Source organism: Rhynchophorus ferrugineus, unplaced genomic scaffold, assembly GCF_030347505.1.
Source record: "Rhynchophorus ferrugineus isolate W39M unplaced genomic scaffold, kcgeb_rfMv2 rfM6, whole genome shotgun sequence".
NCBI lineage: Eukaryota > Metazoa > Arthropoda > Insecta > Coleoptera > Curculionidae > Rhynchophorus > Rhynchophorus ferrugineus.
The window spans coordinates 21,124,711-21,147,268 of record NW_027472585.1 but is presented as its reverse complement, the minus strand read 5'-3'; the positions used below and the strand labels follow the sequence as shown (position 1 = coordinate 21,147,268).

General features: G+C 33.4%; 1 protein-coding gene across 1 annotated transcript; it reads left to right on the top strand.

Moving 5' to 3' along the window:
- The first annotated feature begins 5,581 nt into the window (after nucleotides 1-5,581).
- On the top strand, nucleotides 5,582-21,934 carry LOC143198691 (potassium/sodium hyperpolarization-activated cyclic nucleotide-gated channel 3-like). Its single transcript, XM_076408050.1, has 7 exons — nucleotides 5,582-5,937; nucleotides 5,994-6,209; nucleotides 10,567-10,741; nucleotides 14,150-14,435; nucleotides 18,332-18,537; nucleotides 21,444-21,653; nucleotides 21,713-21,934. Exons 1-7 carry the CDS (start codon nucleotides 5,585-5,587, stop codon nucleotides 21,932-21,934), a joined length of 1,668 nt encoding a protein of 555 aa, XP_076264165.1. The 5' UTR covers nucleotides 5,582-5,584.
- The last annotated feature ends 624 nt before the right edge of the window (nucleotides 21,935-22,558 follow it).

The window sequence follows — 22,558 nt, the reverse complement described above, 5'->3', positions numbered from 1 at the left end:
ACCAAAAACAACGACGAGTTGATGATTCGGAGCAGTGTTTGCAGATTATCAAGTGTAATAAACCCGAGTTTTTGCATCGATATGTGACAATGTATGAAACATGGCTCCATCATTTCATTCCGAAGTCCAATCGACAGGCATTTGAGTGGATTGCACACGATGAACCCACTCCAAAGCGCGGGGAAACGGAACAGTCGGCTGGCAAGGTTATGGCGTTTGTATTTTGAGATGCGCATGGAATAATTTTCATTGGCTACCTTGAGAAAGGAAGGACCATCAACAGCGACTATTACAAGTGTTATTGGACCATTTAAACGACGAAACCGCCGAAAAAAGGCGGCATTTGAAGAAAAAGAAAGTGTTGCTTTACCAAGACATTGCACCGTGTCAAAAATCCATGAATTGAGTTTGTAATTACTTTCTCATCCGCCGTATTCTCCAGGCCTGGCCCCAGCGATTATTTACTGTTTTCAGATCCCAAAAGAATGCTCGCTGGGAAGAAATTTTCGTCGAATGAAGAGGTGATTGCCGAAAGTGAAACCCATTTTGAAGCAAAGGACAAAACGTACTGCAAAAATGGTATCGAAAAGTTGGAGGGTTGCTATAATCAGTGTATCACCCTTGAAAGGAATTATGTTGAATAAAACAAATAATTTTGCCAAAAAAATGTGTTCTACCATGGTAGGCTGGAGACTTTTCATTTGACCTGTTATGTGTAGTAATTTTTGTTGGCAATCTACATCTACAATCACATCTACATATTCTTAATTTTATATGAATATTTGGCTTTGCCGTTAATGTTGATGCATGACCAGCATGTCAACTTGAATCGACCTCAGTGAAAGATCATTTGGTTTTAGCTGATCAATCTGGAATAAAAAAAAAGGTAAAAGGGGAGAGGTGTTTTCGATACCCGATATAAAGTAACATTCTTATGAAAATTTGTTCAACATAATATTATTATCTCTCAATACTCACCATCTTCTTTAGGATAACTTAAATAATAGGATAAATAAATCGCCATCTAACCATTAATGTTACATAATATTTGGTTATCATAAAAAATATTTATATCCACGTTTGTCCCACATATTTTGCGTATCGTCTTCTGGCTTTATTTTTATTGACGCGGGAAGTTATGACTGAACACAATTCTTTGGTGTAGATTTTGAGTAGAATATAAATTTTAGAGATGTTTCGCGAAGTCCAACATGTAGATGTCACTACTTTGAACTTATTGCTTGTTTTAATCGCGGTGCTAAAAGCCCCGAAGGCTTTTAATTGCTTAATTTCGTTTCTATGGTGCGTTTGTTTCTATTTCGAACGCAGAAGTAAAGAATGATGCTTTAAGCGTTTTTGTTTTAATGTTTTCGTTAATATTTTCCTGATTAAATTCTAATCAAAAATGGGCTCGTTATAGTGCGTGCATATTTGTTCTAAAAAATGTAAGTAGGTGTACAGTAAGCAAAATAATGAGACATCGTTTCGTTTAGAAAGCTACACAGGGTATCCCTTAGAAAGGTGTAGGACTGTCAACCGATATATGTGGTCAACACTCCTACACCTTTCTAAGGGATACCCTGTATACCTTTCTAAACGAAGCGATGTCTCATTATTTTGCTTACTGTACACCTAGTTACACTTTTTAGAATGATGATGGTCAACACTCCTACACCTTTCTAAGGGATACCCTGTATACCTTTCTAAACGAAGCGATGTCTCATTATTTTGCTTACTGTACACCTAGTTACACTTTTTAGAACAAATACGCATTATAACGAGCTAATTTTGAGAAATATATCGATATTTCTATATATCCGTATTTAAAAATTATCTATATGGGTATGTCGATATTTTTTAAATATCGATATATCGAAATATCGATATTTTTCTCTGTGCTCGACATTCCTACACCTTTCTAAGGGATACCCTGTGTACCTTTCTAAACAAAACGGTGTCTCATTATTTTGCTTACTGTAAACATATTTACACTTTTTAGAACAAATACGCATTATAACGAGTTAATTTTGAGAAAAATATCGATATTTCGATATATCGGTATTTAAAAATTATCGATATGGGTATGTCGATATTTTTTAAATCATAATCAGGAAAACATTAAAACAAAAACGCTTAAAGCATCATTCTTTACTTCTGCATTCGAAATAGAAACAAACGCACCATAGAAACGAAATTAAGCAATTAAAGGCCTTCGGGGCTTTTAGCACCGCGATTAAAACAAGCAATAAGTTCAAAGTAGTGACATCTACATGTTGGACATCGCGAAACATCTCTAAAATTTATATTCTACTCAAAATCTACACCAAAGAATTGTGTTCAGTCATAACTTCCGCGTCAATAAAAATAAAGCCAGAAGACGATACGCAAAATATGTGGGACATACGTGGATATAAATATTTTTTATGATAACCAAATATTATGTAACATTAATGGTTAGATGGTGATTTATTTATCCTATTATTTAAGTTACCCTAAGAAGATGGTGAGTATTGAGAGATAATAATATTATGTCGAACAAATTTTCATAAGAATGTTACTTTATATCGGGTATCGAAAACACCTCTCTCGTTTTATCTTTTTTTATTCCAGATTGATCAGCTAAAACCAAATGGTCTTTCACTGAGGTCGATTCAAGTTGACATGCTGGTCATGCATCAACATTAACGGCAAAGCCAAATATTCATATAAAATTAAGAATATGTAGATGTGATAGATCATATTGCCAACAAAAATTACTACACATAACAAGTCAATTGAAAAGTCTCCGGCCTACCACGGTAGAACACATTTTTTTGGCAAATTTTTTTTTTATTCAACATAATTAATTTCAAGGGTGATACACTGATTATAGCAATCCTCCAACTTTTCGATACCATTTTTGTGTATTAAAAAGTGTAACTATGTGTTTAGTAAGCAAAATAATGAGACATCGGTTTGTTTAGAAAGGTACACAGGCTATCTCTTAGAAAGGTGTAGGAGTGTCGACCACCGAGAAAAATATCGATATTTCGATATATCGATATTTAAAAAATATCGACATTTCGATATATCGATATTTAAAAAATATCGACATACCTATATCGATAATTTTTAAATACCGATATATAGAAATATCGATATTTTTCTCAAAATTAGCTCGTTATAATGCGTATTTGTTCTAAAAAGTGTAACTATGTTTACAGTAAGCAAAATAATGAGACATCGTTTTGTTTAGAAAGGTACACAGGGTATCCCTTAGAAAGGTGTAGGAATGTCGAGCACAGAGTAAAATATCGATATTTCGATATATCGATATACCCATATAGATAATTTTTAAATCCGGATATATAGAAATATCGATATTTTTGTCAAAATTAGCTCGTTATAATGCGTATTTGTTCTAAAAAGTGTAACTAGGTGTACAGTAAGCAAAATAATGAGACATCGCTTCGTTTAGAAAGGTATGCAGGGTATCCCTTAGAAAGGTGTAGGAGTGTCGACCACAGAGAAAAATATCGACATTTCGATATATCGATATTTAAAAAATATCGACATACTGATCTCGGTAATTTTTAAATACCGATATATCGAAATATCGATATTTTTCTCAAAATTAGCTCGTTATAATGCGTATTTGTTCTAAAAAGTGTAACGAGGTGTACAGTAAGCAATTAAGTACTAAATTATATTAAACATTTAAAATCAAGTACCAAAATACACTAAACATTTAATAATTAGTGCCAGTTTGAAAAGGTTCATTATAAAAGGAATATATTTAATTTTTTGAAAAATATCGGCTTAAAAAAATATCGATATATCTGTCAAAAATATGATATTTTTTCAATTATCGATATATCGATTTTTTCTCGGCATCTCTTGGCCAGAGTATAAACCCAAAATATGTTCAAATGGAATAATGTTAAAAATATGAAGGTAAATGTGACTACTCTACATGAAAATTTGTATCGCAAAGTCAATAAACATTTGAAAGCGTCAAATTGTATTCTTTCTTAAGCATATCCTTATTAAAGTAACATCAATTTTTTAAGTGGTTAATATATATAAAGAAATATATTTTGCTGAGTATCCAAATCAAGATCAAGCAACTCCGTCAAGATTGTTTTATTATATCATGTGTAATCTAAATTATCTGCTTTCGTTTATTTGTAGATTATTCCTACATGCCAATAACATGATACTAACTTTACTCATATTTTTTTAATACAAATTTTGAAACCTTTTTGTTGTATAATACATAATGATTTGTAGGATAAAATGTTACAATTATTATGTGAAGAATTTGACTGATAAGTGCGTGACATATTCTTGGATTAAAGAAGTTACTAGAATTATAACAGAGAAGGATGATAACCTCTCGAGAGTAGCGAAAAGCTAGAAAATTCTGGAGAGAAAATCTATACTCCACTGCACTACTGTCTACTCAAAAACTAAAAAATAAAGGAACGTGTTAAAGGTACACTGAAGATATTCCCACAGGATTTAGTTTTCACGAAGTTAAGTAACAATGATAATTAATAATTAACAGTAAGTTAAATAGATAAATAAATTTGATTCTGAAAAATAGTCTTTCCTTCATAAACAACGCTAAAATTCCTCTCCTGTTCATAAGGTGTCTTATCCTGTATTGTGTATCTTCCTTGATGTCTTATAAAACAAGATAAAATTAACAAATTAATTAAACTAGCTACCTTGCAGATATACATGATTTGTTTAAATAAAACTGTTTTATAATTAGATTAAAATTCCAACATTTATGTCGTGTCGCTTTCCTTTAACAAGCGAGTACCTCTTAACTATGAAGGACGCTTACGATTGTTTTGTTAAAAACACTTCTGCGTTAAAATACAGTCCTTTAGAAAGGAGTTTATTCTCTTTGAACATTCATATCCTGGAAAGAAACGCTTTTTGCCACTGACCAAACTTTCACCATTCTTTCAATTACCTATATCAGATGTGCAAGTCATTAGTCATAATAAGCAGTCTCTGAAGTGTGTATAAACCTGTTGTTCATATACATTAATCTTAGTGGGTACCCGGGTACCGGGATATTGAACGGGATTTGATAGTTAATAACTTTTATTAATTAATTGGCTGTTAAAAAATTTGACGAAAAATGGGTGTTAAATGACTTTAAAAAATTTTTAAGGAGAAGTTAATATATTTTACCTGCGGATTGAAATGAATACCCGGGTGCCCGGTCATTGACCGGAGGGTTAAACGTAGTCGTAATAAAATAAATCTGTCTATTGTTGCATTAATATAATGGGCTCTCTAGTGACTGAGACGTACAGTGATAATATGGTTATGACTGTGTGTATTTAACTTCCCAGTCTGTATTTCTATATTTTGTGATCGAGACTTTTCGACACTTAGTACTCTATTGATATTGTACGAGATTGTGTCTACATATAGTACCAAATATAATACTTACATTCTATATACGCATGGTTCAGGACAATTTTGTTATATTGTAATATTCCCTGTATAAAACATCAAACAACCAGCAATTTACTGACTGACATTACGCTGATCAAACATCAATTTTTGTCTTTTGGTTAATTAGATGGAAACGGAAAAAATAGACGCAAATACGAAACGCTTTTCCAGGAGACAGCTGGATAAAATACCGTATAAAATCAGCTCCTATATAGCCTATGTACGTGGTAAATGGGCGGCCAGGTCTGACAAGCACAACTGTACTTTAATAGACAGTCTCAGGGAATCCCATATTATCAATGAGGTCATTGATAGCGGCGCGTTTATAACCTTTAGAAGGAAACTGGTCCAGTTATTCATGGTGAATGCCAAACACCCTTATACAGAGAGAGTCTTTCGATCCAAGAGTGAAATACGTACGGAAGAAATTCGGCATTTAATACGGTATAGATGGGTCGTTCATCCATTCAGCTTAGTATGGTAAAAAAGTTAATTAAATTTGGACAGCGAGAGTATCTTAGAGCATTTTTTTTCAGTTTATATTACGAATATGTGATGGCCTTGTTGGACATATGGTATTTGACGAAGGTACTATTACTTGATTTTTCATTGATTGGAAAACATGGTTATTTTAAAGAAGAAAAAATGGTTTTCGATGTAATCATGACCCTAAACATTCTTCTGAGATTCTGGATTGGTTATTATCATAAGGAAAATGTTCAGGCCGTCTTGGAGAAACGATTAATTGCCAAGTATTTATGCCGTTTAAGTTCATTTTATTTTGATTTTATATAACATTAAAATAACTTCTACTAATACGTAGAAAAATACTGAACATTTCCACTCAAAGAAACTGGCTGACATAGATTCTCATATACTATCGTGTTAAATTTTAACTGATATGATGTACTATGAAGATAGATTCTTTTTATAATTTGCGTCTGTTATGGAGATTTACATACCTCTTGCAATTTAACAGACTATTCCGTAGCCAATAGCGCTTTTTATAATTACTATTTGATATTAGTAATTCAAATTTGATTATGAAATGTGAACAGACATAAAAATCGCTTCAGTAAGTGAAAAGTAATATTATATAGCTGACCCGGCAAACTTCGTACCGCCTAACAGTCATTGAATGTCTTGTTACTTATTAGTCTAACTAAATTTATGATTTTATGGAAGTAATACAATGAATATGAAAAATATATAAAAGTACAAAATTCTCTTCATTGAGGCACCTTGTGATATACGACATTTTTTATCAGACGCAAGACCGAATAGAGCGAATGGTTTACGTGAACATGCCACGTACAGATGACCATGATAAAAAACATGAATTTTCTAAGTTGAGATAACAAACAGTCAAGGATTCGCCTTATGATATGTTAATGGTCATGCCGAAGCAAGCAAGACGAATCGGGAACTGAATTCCTTTAAATGCAAAGAGTATATCCGTTGGGATTATCGGAATCCTTGGAATGAGAACTAATTCAAGTTTAGATCTTTCTTTGAGTTTCCTCGTGTGAATCACATTACTCATTATTTTTCTATCACCAAGCGCGTTCCATTGCATATTTTTGGTTGGTTTAGATTTCGAAGCATGATGACTACCGAGCCGGCTTTCAATTGTATTTGTATTTAATTGTATGAGAAATTCTGCACTATAGAAGACAGTTGTCAATCCTTTGACCAGTCAGAACTTTGACAATCCGTTAAATCGGGCTTTTCAAATGACTTAAATACTTTTTCTGACTTAATGTATTGATTGAGAAAATTTAGTCGTAAAATCATATGGTCTCTTTTAAATCATGTCTATTGTAAAATTATTTATTTGGAACTAGATATGCAGTCAGTTTTTATTGTCTCTAAAATACATTGTATTGTACATATTCTCGGGAGATCGCTGAGATAGAAATGAGTTTCGAAAATAACAGTAAATCTGGAAAAATGCGGTTCAATAACCACGAATACATAATATGGCACAGCGTTGTTATTTTGGCCATTTTATTTTTCATATGATACTTGGCATGACTGTTATTAAGTTTATTATTTTATAAATTACAATGGATCCAATATATATATATATATATATATATATATATAACTCCATATACATTCAACTCCATTAATATGTAAGGAGATGTTTGCTATCTTTCTATCTGCTTGATGAAAGGGTGTGTAGTAGTCAAAAAAACGAAATAGATTGGAATCATTGTCTGGCATCAGAGAAATTAGGCCGTATTAGTTCAAATTTCAAATGTTTTTTAACAAACCAAGCCATCCCCACAAATAAAATAAACATCAAGAAATTGTGCGAACTATCATCATCTAATCACACTCCAGTACATCATATGCGACTATACTGAAAAAAACAAAGAAGCTTAATAAATTTAATAATTGGGACACATTTAAACTTATAATGCAGGAACAGTTAAACGTTAGACTCAAAAGTATAGACGATCCTGAGCGGCAAACTAGTAACTAAAAAGAAGTTATCCCAATATCAAGAGAGCAATGGATTGAGGTAAGTCGCACTCTGGAATTTAGGGGTCTGGCAAAAGAAAGAAAAATAGCTAGAAGAGTATGGCAGAGAGAAATGATGTAGACAAAACAATATTTAATTTAATATTAAATACGTAAAAGAATTAATCCCTGGAGCAGACGAAGATTAATTGCTATGCAAATTCGGAGATTTAAAGGATCAATTAACAGAGTACCGCGTATTAAAAATGATCGAGATCGCACAGCATTCAGCTAACGTATTCCAACCGAATGATAAAAGGGTCATAACGGATAGAAATCCTATTTATAAGCCTGATGTTGCTGTAAATATGATTTCCCCAATTGAAGTTGCCACAGAAATTGACAACCTCGGTCTTTTGGATTTGATAATATTTAACCTGGATTATTGAAAGGGCTGCCATGAAAAATAATCTGACATGAAACGCATGTTGATATACAATTCAATGTCTGTTTGAGACTGAAGCATGTTCTGGAATGTTTTAAGGTTGCTCGAATAATTGTGCTTAAAAAACCTGACAAATCGGTCAAAAAAAACTGGACCTTAGAGGCCTATTTTTGTATTATGAAATCACCACTCAACACTCGACTAAGCTCACAGAGTAACATCGGTTATTGAAAAGGCAGTTGAATGAAAGAAATACAGCCTTGCAATATTCTTTGACATCTCACAAGCTTTTGACCGGTTATGACATTTGGGATTAATTTGCAAAATGAGCAAATTGCTACCGTTGAACTACCGTCAGCTGCAGGAATTACATCATTTCATTATATAAAAATTAGAGCCTCACATGAAGTGGTATTCTTCATGTGAACAAAAGGAAAAGTATTTGGAACATTTGCTCACAACACAGTAATCATGGTAAAAGATATGTCTCTAGGTAAAAGATATACCTTAGGTTGTAGAAAAATTACAATTAATTGTCAACAAAATATACTAATGGGCTAGAGAGGAAACATTTTTTTTTATATATTCTCTGATTTCTCAAGCAGAATCAGCGAAATACCTTAGCATCCATCTCGATGGCAGGTTAAATTCGAAACATCTTGTTAGACAAATAGCAGAGCAGATTAGAATCAAAGTCATGCAACTCTACTGGTGAGTCAGAAGATTCTCTCAATTTGACCTCAAATTGAAGAAATTGGTTTGGACATTGGAATATTTGGACGCACGTTTGGAATAGCGTTCAAATATGGGGTTACACTAAAATATCAAACCAACTACTAATCTAACGCAGCCAAAATAAAGTTGCATGATTAATTGCTTATCTCTGCGCAACCAGCGATGCTGTACGACGACTTCGAAAACAAATGGATGTACGAAGTGATCCAATATTTCGCCTTAAAAGATAATATAAGGTTGCTAAATCACAGAAATCAGAAGATTGAAGTGAACTTGTAATAGGTCAATTGAAAAGTCCCCGGCCTTGCACATAGATGGCACTACTAGAATTAAATCCATATGTTTTTTAGCACTAACCCTCAAAAGATGCGTGTATAAATTTGACAGCTGTCGGATCAATAGTTTGTAAATTATAGCATTTTAAGTGAAGCAACTTTTGTTATTGTGAAAAAAATGGATAAAAAGGAATTTCGCGTATTGATAAAATATCGCTTTTTGAAGGGAAAAAATACAGTTGAAGCAAAGTCATCTGGACATTGCTCCAGAAAAATCAACCATCAAGGATTGGTATGTTAAGTATAGACGTGGTGAAATGAGCACCGAAGATGGGGAACGCAGTGGACACCCAATGGAGATTGTTACTATACATTACTAAAATACTAAAGTACTAAAATTACTGTAAATTAATATTGTATAAGCAAATCTAAAGTACCATAAGATGTTATTAGTACAAAAAAAATTAGAAATTTTTAATGGGGTCTAGCTGTTTCTATTTGAGGGTTATTCATTCCCTATATTTTAAAGTTCTGCTTGTTACATTATTTCACTCAACATTGCAGCATTTATTAATTACTTAGTAATACGAAAAACAAAGAAAAAATAATTAATACATATTGAATAGAGGATATTTCATGTGCTGCTATATGTGCTTTGATCTTTTTTATTAACAATTTTTTATATGTTTTCATTAATTCACCGACTAGACTAAATGGTAGTCAAAGTGAAAAACATTGAAACATTTATAGTAATACATATCGAACAGATAATAATTCATCATTTCTGAAATCATAGGCAATGATGTTGAAGGATCAAAAAACACCCGATATAGGTACATATATTATACGTTTTTATCTAAAACTCATATTTTAGGAAATATCTAAAAACGTACTGCATACCTGACACGCTGTCTGTATTCCCTTCTTATCTGGAAATGTCAAATTAGAGACTATTGCCGCTATGTGCTTTGATATTTTTTTATTAACAATTTTTTATATGTTTTCATTAATTCACCGACTAGACTAAATGGTAGTCAAGGTGAAAAACATTGAGACATTTGTACTAATACATATCGAACAGATAATAATTCATCATTTCTGAAATCATAGGCAATGATGTTGAAGGATCAAAAAACACCCGATATAGGTATATATATTATACGTTTTTATCTAAAACTCATATTTTAGGAAATATCTAAAGACGTACTGCATACCTGACACGCTGTCTGTATTCCCTTCTTATCTGGAAATGTCAAATGTGAGACTATTGCCGCACTTCTACGACAATTTATTTAAATGGCTGAGCGCCTTCAGAATGCTCCATTACGCCTCGATAGAACGAGCGGTTGGAATGTTCCGAGTGGTAAGTCCTCTAGGAGTTAATTTACGTCCTCTCTTTCGACCATTTAATAAATGTATACACGTTACTTCTTTTAACGCGCCACCACAAATTAACAATTTTATATTTCAAATACAAGGGTATCCGCTCGAAATAAATACAGGGTGTCCATTGGGATAGGTTATATTTTAATCTCGCTGTAGTAGGAAAGGGTCTTGACGAGCATACATTAAAACGTATCACTATATTGTTGGCTTATTGTTTATCCATACTTCAACTTCCAACATGACTGTTCAGATACCCTTTTTAGATCCCTCCTCCGAGCATGCTCAAATATATCTAAATCCTGGTAGTCGTTTCGGTACCGGCGTCCACGCGTTATTGGTTACGGGAAAATCGGTTCTTTAACATTAAGACTATTATATTGTAACTATTTATTACTTAACCGCAGCAAACAATAACAAAATACGCGTGTAAGATATGAATTATTTCTAGTTGCAAGGTATGAACAAATAGATACGATGGAGGAATCAAATATAAATGGTAATTTTACTGTTTAGCTTAGCATGTAATTCTGATCTAGAGGATTCGATGCTCGAGTGATCTTTGGTTTACGAGAAGGGTGAAACCGGTGTGGATAGCAGCTATGCTCGGTACTTTTGTCTTTTCTATAACGCATCGTCATAAGGTTTTTAAGCAATAAAGGCGAGGACGAGCCGAAAATGACAGTTGATCACAAAACAAATCACAAATGACAGCATCCGTGTTGTTTGAGAGTTTATTGAAGGTGATCGCCGATTAACGATTGACAAAAATCGCGCAAACGACGGGGTATGCCCATTCGAGACGTTATCATCCTTCATGACAACGCCAGGCCACACACCGCGCTTTTGACAAAGAATAAATTGGAAGAAATGTGCTAGGAAATCCTTGAGCACCCTAGTATAGTCCTGACTTGTCACCTTGTGATTATTTTCTGTTTGCGCCCTTGAAATAATCACTTGAAGACAATAGATTTGAAAGCAATGAAGATGATTTTAGCAGTAGAGGAGTATGACCGCAATTGGCTAACAATTCGCCCTCAAATTTTTTTTGAAGAAGGAATATTCAAGCTTCGAAATCCGTGGAAAAAGTGTGTAGGCCACGGAGATGAGTACATTGAAAAATGTTAAATGTTTGGTTTGTGTACCTTCGATCAATAGATTTATTTTACAACATTACCGACTAGAGTAAATGTCATGATTTTACCTCGCTTAGCATATTACATTCGCTGCGATACATTTTGTAAAAAAATGTTAAATTTGTATATATTTTTTCAATATGTTTTCTTTATTTATCTGTTAAAGAGAGTTAATAATCGTCAAGACTCAAATGTTATAATTATATAATTAAATTGTATAAGAGGCATGCATATTTTAAGTGTATACAAACAATATAAATAAACCAATACAATATTGTTAGCTTGTATAAATCTGCTATTAACAATGCAGAACTATTAAACATCTACCACTTGTTAATCTGTTCCAATATTTTTAGAATTACACATCTTCTAACAATCAAGCTTCCTGCTATGACTTAACATAATTTAGGATAATATTTTACTATAATAATTTATATCTCACATCTATTTAGATTGATATGCGCATTTTCATAAGTTTTTCATGTCCACTGTTAATTTTCTTTATTAATTTTTTATGAAATAAGTAAGAATTTTGTTATTTTAATAAACTTGCCGAAGAATAATGTAAATTTAATGTAAACATGTTCGTATGTATATAATTCCTCATTGAGAGACCAGGATTGCCATGCCATCAGGAACATCCTATTATATAACAGGTCAATTGAAAAGCCCCCGGCCTGACACATAGATAGCGCTACTAGAATTAAATCCATATGTTTTTTAGCTAATCCTAACCTTCAAGAGATGCGTGTATAAATTTGATAGCTGTCGGATCATTAGTTTGTGAATTATAGCATTTTGAGTGAAGCAATTTGTTATCGTGAAACAATTGGATAAAAATGAATTTCGCGTGTTGATGAATTACAGTTGAAGCAATAACTTGGCTTGATGCCGAGTTTCCGGACACTGCTCCAGGAAAATCAACCATCAAAGATTGATATGCTTGATGTAAGTTCAGATGTGGTGAAATGAGCACGGAAGACGGTGAACGCAGTGGACGCCCAAAAGAGTTTGTTACCGACGAAAACATTTAAAAAATTCACAAAATGATTTTGAATGACCGTAAATTGAAACTGAATGAAATAGCAGACAGTCTAAAGATATCAACTGAACGTGTACATCATATTATTCACAAATATTTGGGTATGAGAAGCGTCGATATGTGACAATGGATGAAACATGGTTCCATCATTTCAATGTATACAACTGTTAAAGAATCTAAGACATTTTGTGAATAGAGTTAGAGTATGCAGAAATGAAACACGAAACACTCAAGAATGCATTTTTGACATTCAATACAATTATTTATTTGTTAATTATTCGTTAATTACCTAAAATACTTTATATAAGTTAATAATGGTTATTTTGATATAAATATTAAAGAACGGACTTGGAGGATCAAAAAAGTTTGAAGACAATAAATTGAAAGAGCTGCTCATTGAAATTAGTGCTCAAGAAGAGTTTGGTCGTGTATTGTGATATTCATTATACGGTCATTAAAAATCATTTTGTGAATTTTGTAAATGTATTCGTCGGTAACAACCTCTTTTGGGCATCCACTGCGTTCACCGTCTTCGGTGGTCATTTCACTATTGTGATTGGTGATGAAAATCGGAGGACAATCCCAAGCGTATATCTACACTGCGGAATATACAGTGGCTGTACAGTCTTGTGGCACATAGTGGGATCATCAAGGTGTGCTGTATTATCAGCTACTAAAATTGAATATGACTGTTATTGCAAGTATATACCAATATTATTTAAGATAACTGCATGACGTACTGTTCCAAGAGTATCAGCAACATAGTGTAGCAAGCGCAAAGTCATTCTCTCATATGACAACGCTCCACCGCATGCTCCAAGAGTTGTGAAAAATACATTATTTCAACTCGAATTAAAATTTCTGCCAGATACTGCATATTCATCAGATACAGCGTCCTTTGACTTCTACTATGTGTACAGAATCTGTGACTTCTTCTCTTTTCTTTTGACACTGTACCACAATGTTTTCAGACAGATGGGTAAATGCTGCAACTATTTTCTTTAATATATATCGTACATAAATAATTAGAATATATGCAAGCACCTAATAATACATTTATCCACATCTGAACTTTATGTACATTTTTGATAACTTCTATTTAGTTTCTAACATATCTTATCTACACACATTTTTGCCACATTTCTTTCTAGTGATCTGAACTACCGATAATGTTAAATTTCAGAAAGTAATAGCTGAATATTATTTCTAGCAATTCGGACTATCATCCACCTTTGAAACCGTATTCTCCATAATCCTGCGCATCTACTGCGTATACTTGTTATGCTGCACTATTAAATTTTTCATCGACCAGATGCCTTACCTTGTATTGTATGTTACCAAAACACACGATCACATTTTGGCCCTGGGAAGCATGTACCGAACGGCAATGATGCTCTTCAAGATAAGTCGAGCTCCAGTATTGAACAACTACTACAAATTTTTTGAGTACATAATTATCGGGTTTTTGGGCATCGTCTTGGAGATGTGGCTAATTGGTACGTATGAATATTAAGCTGGTAAAAAAGTAATTTCAGTTAGTGAGTAAACGATGTCAAAAGATAATGAGGTTACTGTTTTATACATTTTATTCCGAAATCATTAAATATTTGTCAGTATATAAGAATGTATTTTTTTTCTCTTCACTTGAATAACTTGATACAACACCATTTATTGGTTAGGCTAAATCACCAACAGTGTATCAAATAATTTAACTGAGATATTAAACGACATCAAGTGCTATTGGTTATCAATCATTTGTAGATAACCGTTGTTTAATTTTTTTGGAAATACTAAATCAGTAGAAGTAGGTAACGTGCCTATATGACCTTGAAATGTTAGTTTAGCTGAACGCTATTTTTGAGCATTATTGAAAACAGTTAATATCAAGTAATGAATTGGGAGCACAGTAATTCTATAATTTTATGTTATTAAAAGCTAATTTATCTATATACATTAAAACAGATCGCAAACGGCCATCAATCTATTAAAAATGTTTTGGAGAGACTGGGAGAAATTGAATTAAATGCTTACGATCAGAATGTTTGGCATCTAAAAGGGCTTGACAGGTGTTTGCGAAGTTTTTCCATAATATTTTTCGCGCATTATTTTGCGTAACGAGGTTTGCTTTTAACACAAAAATTGAGCAATTACGTGTTACTAAAAATATCATCTGAAATTTCCATGTTAGCAAACGTATATGTGTGAAAATGTAATGCATCTTTAATTTATGTTACTGTTATTACACTTCTGTGAACTTCAGTTTATACTTCCTTTGCTTCAAAATAGGCCTCAGATTCGGCGATCACCTCTTCATTCGAGGAAAATTTCTGCCCAGAGAGAATTCTTTTGAGATGTGTGAACAGGAAATAGTTACTGGGGACCAGATCTGGAGAATAAGGTGGATCAGGAAACAAGCGGCGATTTCTTCCTTCAGACGATCCAATAATGCTACGCAATAGTCGGTTTTGATGGTCATTCCTTTTCAGGGTAGTTAATGAAAATGCATTTTCCCACCCTTTGGAGCAGGTTTATCGTGTGCAGTCCACTCGGATGACTGACGATTGGACTTCGGAGTGAAATGATGGAGCTTTGTTTCATCCGTTGTCACATATCGACCCAAAAACTTGGGTTTATTAAGCTTGATCATCTTCAAACACCGCTCTGAATCAACAGCTCGTTGTTGTTTTTCCGTTCCATGTCGCATCCACTTAGCACAGAGCTTTCTCATACCCAAATATTCGTGAATGATATGATGTCCACGTTCAATTGATATTTTTAGAGTGTCTGCTATTTCATTCAATTTCAATTTACGGTCATTAAACATCATTTTGTGGATTTTTTTAGATGTTTTCATCGGTAACAGCCTCCTTTGGGCGTCCACTGCGTTCACCGTCTTCGGTGGTCATTTCACCACGTCTAAGCTTAGCATAATAATTCTTGATGATTGATTTTTCTGGAGCGGTGTCCGGAAACTCGGCATCAAGCCAAATTTTTGTTTCAACTGTATTTTTTCTCTTCAAAAAGAAATGTTTTATCAATACGCGAAATTCCTTTTTATCCATTTTTTCACAATAACAAAAGTTGCTTCACTCAAAATGCTCTAATTCAGAAACTCATGATCCTACACCTGTTAAATTTATACACGCATCTTTTAAGCGTTAGAGCTAACTAAAAAACATATGGATTTAATTCTATTAGCGCTATCTATGTGTCAGGTCGGGGATTTTTCAATAGACCGTTATTTTATATCGTTTATCCAGTAAGAATGTGAATATGCTGCCTGCGAAAGTAATTCGCATGCAAGTTCAACACCGTTCTGGAGTTACATAAAAATATGGAGTCGACACTCATATTTCAATATTATAAGTATGCCTTGAATGGTCTGACGGGTAGACAAGAGAAACTTCCTTAAATTGATGTCTAGTTTTGTTGTCGATGTTATTTTTAAGTGGGATACACCAACGACTTTTAAGTTTAGAATTCTCACAGTAAAAGCATTTATTATTCTCCGTCCTTTATTACTCTAAGTCCTTTTTTTCTTTAATTTAGTGCAAATACTTAGAAATGGATGTTTGGCATCTCAGCTGAGCTGGAAGCTTTTATTACGTTTGTGCTACGATTTTATTCAGTAATATAAAGGAAATAAGTAAAAACCAAATCACGGTTTTAATATTTGAATTATAAAGTTCTTCCCAATTATGAATTTGATAAGTCAGTGGCTTACATATTTTCCCGCGAAGTATACTTATTGCACCGCCATTGACTTTATCTTCTATCTATAGATAGATTACTGTGCCTGTATTTTGAGTAAACTGCGTCAACCTGTCGAATTTTAATAAAACTGGATAAATTTAATAAAAAAAAAATCCTTGTGCTGATTAAGCATTATTTTTTGCACAAAACATTAACATTCAAACTAATGAGGGGCTACATAAATACTATGACGAGTGTGCATCATCGATTTAAATGGTTAAGAAATAGTTGCAAGAGCTGAGCGTTCAGGTGTTCCAAAAGGAACAGTTACGCAAAAATCGTTGATAAAACCCACATGATGATATTGGACGATTGGACAATGAAAGCAGGTGATGGTAGATATATTAATTGAACCGGTACATCACATTTTATGTGAACATTTGGATATGGAAAAGCTACCCGAATGGTGGCTGGCGCGATTGCTCACACTCACACGAGTTTTATGCGCTATTTCGTAACTGTTAACAAAATCTCAAGGAACAACCGGGACAGTAGGGTTCTTTGGTAAAACGATCAACGGCGAATATTATTCAGAGCTATTAGACATATGTTACTTTGAAGCAAAGCACCGCATTTAACGAAGAAAAAATAAATGGAGATACAAACTGGTGCCCCAGCAAGCACATTTTTTAGATTTTTGTCAAACGAAGAGGTTATTCTTAAACAAACGCCATTTTAGACGAACTAGAAAAAATATTATGACATGAAAAATTGAAAAAAACACTGGACTAAATACATTGAGTTAAAAAGTTGTAACGATAAATTGTTATATCATAAATTATTTTGAAGATATACAACAGATGGCGTTGGTGCTTTATGTTGTTTTTAACCTACTATTTGGTGATGCCTTAGTTGGCTTGGCTTTATTTTATAGTATGTGCCAATATATTTTCAGTGTGTAGAAAATGTCCAAATTTGTACCGATAAATCGCATTTGCGGGAAGATTTACTTCAATTGAAAGAAAAAAGAAGCTTATGGTTATGGAATGCTGTGAGTACTGGTTCGGCGTTTTAGAAATGGAGATTTTAACACCGAAGACAAAGACCGTTCTGGCCAGCTAAATTTTGAAAGTGATGATTGAAGGCATTACGCTATGAAGATCCATGTAAATCACAAGAAAAATATGTAGAATTGTTGACGTTATCGGAAAGGTTTCTTGCACCGCTTTGATATTGGCCATGAAAAATGGAGCGAAAGAAAATTCAGTGCGAAAAAAACCTGGGGATCATGCATAAAATTTAACGACAATGCCGAAAATTTATAGCTATAAATTTTGGCAGCTCGTGTTCTGTATTGTATTAGGATCAGCTTAGTGCGGTATTCCATGAACTGCTAGAACCTAATGAAGTCATAAATGGGAATCGCTATCGACTACAATAGCTTCAAAAAATACATTATTCTTTCAAGATACAATCGGCAAATAGACTAAAAGATGGAAAAAAGCGCTGACTGCCATTGGAACATTCTTTCACAATAAAGCTTCAAATTAAAAAAAAACCTTTAAAACTAATTTATAGGCCAATATATCAAATTAAATTTTATTTTACACTGTCGGAACCGAAATTACTTTTTTCTTTATTCCTGTTTATTTTATTTATTAATAAAATGTGCAAATTTCTAAATTTTAAATTGTTTTAGCTAAAATTTATGTTATATGGCAAAGATACTTAGTGACGTCTAATATCGGCGAGGACAGATACCAACAGATATCCGTCTACATGAACTACAAAGGGCTGCCGCCTCATCTGCGCGATCAAATTTACAGCTACTTCGATTTCAGATTTCAGAAGAGCTTCTACGACGAGGACGAGCTGCTCAGTATGCTCACGGAGAATCTGCGAAAGGTAATGTGGGGCCTAGGGGTGGCCCCGAGCACGCATTTAATCGCTCGATCTCGACTGCGTAAAAATGCGCGACACATTTTCGTTTTTTGGGGGTGTGGATTATACAATAGTGGAGATGGGACGCCTTTAAATTGGCGATCGGTTTAGATCAAGAATAAAAAGTGTGACGGCCGTTATAATCTCCTGATATTTTAAACCAGGATTGTGGGAGAATGCGATTTTTTCCCTATCTTTTCTGATTAGAGAAATTTACAGACTGTAGCAATATATTTTTTTTGTAATATTTTAGAGTTTCCATTTAACCAACTGTTTTACTTTTTTGACAACACTGGGGACTGTCCATACTAACAGCCTTCTACATGAGGCAAATTTTTTTAACGAGTGACAAGTTAATAATCCCAAAGGCAATCAGGTTACTGACATTATTGGAAACCACTTCCCAATCAAAATATACTTTTTTCAACAATATAAGATGCTTGGATGAACGATGTATTTAATCGTTTTTTCATTTAAGGAACGTTTTTATGAAAAAAATTACTGCAATATATATTATATTATATTATTATATAGGCAGGGGAGTATTGTAGCGACCTTGAGGCATGTTTCTAATTTTCCCGCAATTCTCAGCAGCCCACAGATCTCCTCGAGGCGTTGTACATACCTGAAGTTAGCACCCACGGCGAGATGGCTCGGTAAAGGGAGGTAAAACGAAACGAAACAATGGTGTTTATATTATGTGACCGTTATTTATTGAAGTAATATAAAAATGTGGAAAATACAAAATAGATAAAACGGATGGCAGCGGTGTTACCTGGAGACGAGGCTTGGGCAGTCTATGGTGGCACGTCTAAAGCAAACGATGTTCGAGTACTGAATGAGTGGAAATACCCTTCAATAACATCCCAGATAAACGTCTCGGAGTTAACAGCTATTCGTTATCGGGTTCCAGTTGGCGCTGCTGGTACCCCGCTCGTGTTCAACATCTGAGATTATATTTCTGGGTATTTTGTAGACCGTTATTCCACTAAGTAAAATTCGACATGCCTCAAGGTCGCTACAAATTAAAATATATTCTATATTTTTCTACAATTCTCCCATTTCTATGGCCAAATCACGACTAAGCGTCCAAATAAATATATTGGCAGCGAATCATTTAGCACATCTTCAGCGTTTCAAAATCGTATGCACTTTTGCCGATCTTTTTTACAATGTTACGTTGTTGAACTTGTTCAACTGACGTTAATAGACATCTGCAGTAATACTTAAAGGCTGCTTTAGTAGCTTATAGTGCATTATATCTTGCTGATTCCACAATATGTATAGCAGGATTGCATGACCATGAATATATCGCTTCAATTTCGATGTGGATGCCATTCCTGGATTCACCCATGGATTTTTGTACTTGAAATTTTTATACCAAATATATACCACATAAAATTGAATCATTATCATCGCATCCCATTTCTTGGTTAATCAATTTTGAAACTGCCTGAAGGTAGTAATATTTTAAATAATTTTTACTAGTGTTTCGTTGAAGCTTTGCAATTCACTATCTTTCTTGGTCTTGTCGACCGTTATTTGCCATTAATATCACAATCGCTACTTTTAAATAATTGAAGCAAAACTCACCTTTGTGACATGGTAAAGCAGCACTGTGAAGCGCTTTTAAAAGTGTGTAATAACTTGATTGTCTTGAACTGTGCCGAGGTAAACCAATATCATCTCCCTTTTAAGTCAATATTACTGGAAATATTTACATCATAATATTTATAGACTACTTTTATATTGTTGTATTGTATGTGTATATATTGTATGTGTATATATTATACTTTTATATTGTTGCCTATTAGTGTCTGTAATACTTGTTGGATCCCTCTTCTTTTATGCAGTTCTTAAACTCAGAGGCCAGAACACTTTTAATATCACATTGTTGTGAACGCTATTGATGAATATGCTTGATACTGTTGCTCTGACTGTTATTTCAGTCTCATTATTTGATTTTGGTGTTGATTCTAGATAAATAGAGACTGGTATTGTGAATTTATTAAATTTGGATCGCTTCGTCTTAATTATGGAGCTTCAGTCATCGATAACACTAACCCTAAGTTTTATTGATGATAAGTAATGGATTCCAAAGAACAATTTTAACAATATTTCATCTTGAGCTTTAAAAATCCATTATAGTTTAAGATAATAATGCCCACTAATAAAGGGAACCATAAAATTGTTAGCCCGTAATAACAATAAAGAAACAATATTTTACGTTCTGTTATAAATTCACAGAAAAAATTTTTAGCATTCTTTAGAAAATACATAATTTACAACATATATTTTAAAATTGTCGTTTCACAAAACAAATAAGATATATTGCATCGGAAAAATTACTTCAATATTATTATGCTATATTATAATTATTATACCAATAAGCTTGGTCCTCATAAAAAGGTTCTTTTTGGTCCTTCTAGCTAGATATTCGGATAAGTTTTTTTTTGTCTTTATCCATACAATACATGGAATTTTTCAATGTACTTTCAATCAATGTAAATATCCACACAAAAGTTCGATACTTTTCTTCAAAATCTCTAGGATTTTAATATTGATAACTTAATTTCCAGCTCACAGTTCAATGCTCTTATTTACAACTATCGATGCTTAAAAAGAATCTCGAAAAATATCGGTCAAAAAAATATCGGAAAAGATATCGATATTTTTTTCAAAAAATATTTCAATTATTGGCATTCATCGTCATAACTTCATTAGTTCATTAGTTACGGGAGTCAATTGAGGAGGTGAAAGGAAAGGGTAGATCAATATGATGAGCAGGGACATGAACAATGCCAACTAGATCAAAACACCGGAAACAAATCTATTATATATTTTACTAACAGATAAACAACATTTTTTAGGAATTGCCAAAATACAAGTTGGAACTTTGTATGTCGAACATTGAATTGATCCGCTTGCTGCCAAACAAAGTACTGATACTCATAATATCCAGTATGAAGTCTACCTTCTACTGCTCAGGGGATATTATTTTCAGACGAGGAATTCCCTCAAATAACTTGTACTACATCAAAACTGGTACGACAGCCCTTTTCGATTCAGAAAACTCCGAAGCAAGTACCTATTTACATTTGTTAAGCAATCACCTCTAAATCATATCCCTTTTTTCTAGATATGTCACCTGGAGGATGGTTCGTACTACGGCGATATCTCCGTGATACTACCTCAGGTTCATCATGTAACCATGGTGGCCATTACTCAGTGTGAGGTGTACAAGCTGCATCAACGCGATGTTCGAAAAGTTTTGAAATTGTTTCCTTTCGCAGAAACATTAACACTGGAAGCGTATCGTCAAATTATTCTCAGCAACAAAGATAACTGGGAGGTGTGCTGAGTGTTTATTATTTCAGAAGCGTATCACGTATTTCATATAATTGTAATAATTTTAATAATATTGTTTTCCATGTTATTACTGTTAATAAACTCGATTAAAAGGTACTTTTAAACCGAAAAAAGTTTAGAAAGTGTTTTAAAGTTCCTGGCCGGACAGAAGCCGTGTTTGAATTATTGATGTGATATATTTGAGTCACATTTTATATAAACTGTGACTCAAAATTTGCTGTCAACCTAACAGTGACAATGTGACAGGTGAGGTATAGATTCAGTTAATGAATAATATGTCTATATAGTTAAATAATATTTCAAAATAATAAATATAATAATAATGCATTTGACAAAGGTGTGATCGACATACCTATCAAGGCATGATGATGGCAGTATTGTATTACAAGAATACTATATTTATTAGGAACTTGCATGTATTTATATAAATTAATCAAAATATTTCTCATCTGGCGCCGGAGATATGGCAATACCATGTGTAAATTTGTCAATGATTAAACCATCGATCTGTTTTCACAGTTCTTCAACATTTCGAAGCTGTGCGCTGGTGGCGCGATGCTGCATTGATCTTAACAAGTAACAAACAGAAGGTTTTCTGATTACGTGCACCAGAACT

Coding starts and splice junctions, on each gene's coding strand:
- LOC143198691 (XM_076408050.1), top strand. CDS start 5,585: ATGGAAACGGAAAAAATAGACGCAAATACGAAACGCTTTTCCAGGAGA. Junction 10,742..14,149: donor CGGTTGGAATGTTCCGAGTG/GTAAGTCCTCTA, acceptor TATTATTTCTAG/CAATTCGGACTATCATCCAC. Junction 18,538..21,443: donor TCACGGAGAATCTGCGAAAG/GTAATGTGGGGC, acceptor AACATTTTTTAG/GAATTGCCAAAATACAAGTT.